The sequence below is a fragment of the Limulus polyphemus genome, unplaced genomic scaffold (assembly GCF_000517525.1).
Source record: "Limulus polyphemus unplaced genomic scaffold, Limulus_polyphemus-2.1.2 Scaffold848, whole genome shotgun sequence".
In the NCBI taxonomy this organism is placed as follows: Eukaryota; Metazoa; Arthropoda; class Merostomata; order Xiphosura; family Limulidae; genus Limulus; species Limulus polyphemus.
In genome coordinates this window covers 119139-121457 of record NW_013666458.1, presented here as the reverse complement: position 1 = coordinate 121457, position 2319 = coordinate 119139, and the positions used below count along the sequence as shown (strand labels likewise).

General features: G+C 32.3%; 1 protein-coding gene across 2 annotated transcripts in view; it reads right to left on the bottom strand.

Annotated features, from left to right (window-relative positions):
- Nucleotides 1–1580, bottom strand: part of LOC106460847 — a 44971-nt gene extending 43391 nt beyond the window's left edge. For both annotated transcript variants that reach the window (XM_013920591.2, XM_013920592.2), the window contains exon 1: nucleotides 1253–1580. In XM_013920591.2, coding sequence (XP_013776045.1) covers nucleotides 1253–1384 — 132 coding nt within the window. In that variant the 5' untranslated portion in view covers nucleotides 1385–1580. The remainder of the gene's footprint in view (nucleotides 1–1252) is intronic.
- Nucleotides 1581–2319: the final 739 nt, after the last annotated feature.

Genomic DNA, 2319 nt, shown 5'->3' with positions numbered 1-2319 from the left:
GTTGCCAAGATATATCCCATTTCACTGTGAGGTCGATGTTGGAAGACCCACATTTCGATACATGTTGCCATGAGATATCCCATTTCACTGTGAGGTCGATGTTGGAAGATCCACATTTCGATACATGTTGCCATGAGATATCCCATTTCACTGTGAGGTCGATGTTGAAAGACCCACATTTCGATACATGTTGCCAAGATATATCCCATTTCACTGTGAGGTCGATGTTGAAAGACCCACATTTCGATACATGTTTTTACAAATAAAGTTGTCCATATTTGTTACAAAATTTTATTCTGTGTGGGTATCATTTGCTAAAATATGTTTTGAAAATTCTTGCCAATTATAATTTATAAAACAACCAGACTTTACTGTAAGTGATTTTTCAGCCCTTCGAAAGTTAAAGCTAAATGTGGGTCTTCCAACATCGACCACACAGTGAAATGGGATATATCTTGGCAACATGTATTGAAATGTGGGTCTTTCAACATCGACCTCACAGTGAAATGGGATATATCTTGGTTAATTATAATGAAGTAGATTCACGCACTTATAAAAGTATATATAAAGACATAATGTATTTTTACATGACGGCAGAATTGCATATTAATATAAATCAGGTCAAACACACAAAATAAAAACATATACCAAAGAAAATGAGAATTATCCCCTCACTCTCAAATAAACTATTTTCATTCTCAGTGTGAAAATGAACAATAGTAATTATTAGAATATATAGAATTCGACTGATATATTTATTAAGGTAATTTTAGTTCCACCAGACATTAATCTCAATCTAAATATATTAGTATTTAATATGACAAAAATAAAAGGGAAAACACTCATAAACGAAAGCGTATCAAGGAAGCTACGAAAATGGCTTTGTGTGGTATGTACTTTTATTTTATTTTTTGTAGATACGCACACATATATATTTAATAATTCATCATTTTAAAAGAAAGTTTAAAGTTATTCCAGTTTACCAGTTAGACTGTCTTTATCTCTCGGTGGGGGTGAATTATAGTTTTAAAACATAGAACCTCAAATACGATACCAGTACATTTTGAAACTTTTGACCTTTACAAATTATATTTTATGAACAAATTTCACAAACGCTTGCGGTGCCTTTCTTTAGAAGCTAATGTCGCTCTTTTATTTGTTCTGTCGTAGGGCAAAAATTATATTAGAAAATTAATTTAAATTGATAATACTGTTTTAATATCTGAATTCATTTAATTTTTGTTTAACGTACCTCCTCGTTACCTCCAAAATATTTGTGTCCGAGTTCCTTCAGCCTTTTCAGGCTGAGATATCCACGGTTTTCTTCGTCACACACATCGAAAACTTCTTGAAGACTCGTCACGAGGTCTGGGTCTAAGGCCATCAGTGGCTACCATTTTGTAAACACATGATACAGAACCAAATCTTTCTTATAAAATGATTAAAAATAGTAAATAAACGTTTTCTTTGAAGAATCTCCTTCCTTATTACATTGTGTTAAGTCAATGGATACACAAATTCCTTTCCTACTCACTCCCGAACTGATAGCACTATACTTCTTCTATTGTATCCACGCGGTAACTAAGAACGCCATGTGGCGGATGAATAATAGTGAAGAAATAATATAATATAGTTCTAATTATTCAAATCTACTTTCTGTATAAATATTGGATCAGATAAAGCACTTATTATGTTTATTTTGAAAATATATATTTGTTACTATCATGTTAAATTAATTACCAAATATTAGTAAACATTTTTTTTGTTGTTGTTCAGCGGATTAGCACACATTTTGACAACAGCAGTAGCGCGTAAGGGTGGTGTTTCCTGTTGCTACACGTGCGTACAACATACAAGTATATCAATAACCACTGCAAATAGCGAGGACATCCAACTGTTGACTCAGGACAGAGTGATCACAGAAGCTTTTTGTATTTTGCCTGTTATTCATATTTATGACTAATTATTCTTGATTTTATTTTTTATTGAATAATTTTAGCAGCTCTTCTTGTTGAAGTTATTACATAAATATACGTGTATAGCAAAAATTTTAATTTACTTAGTACGTATTTTATATTGTCCCACACAAGAGCTTTAATATAATTCGTAGAATTAGATGAAAGAATTCAACTGTTCTTGTAAAACTGATTCTGGCTATGACTGGAATCATGTATCTAATGTATGACATATTAACAATAGGAGCTGTTCTGTACTAATTCGATGACGAGGAACCCACTTTGAGACTAATAATGCTTGGAGACGGTGATCTCCTGATGATGACAAAATCTTGTCCAAACGTTGTACAATTGCTGTTATGTT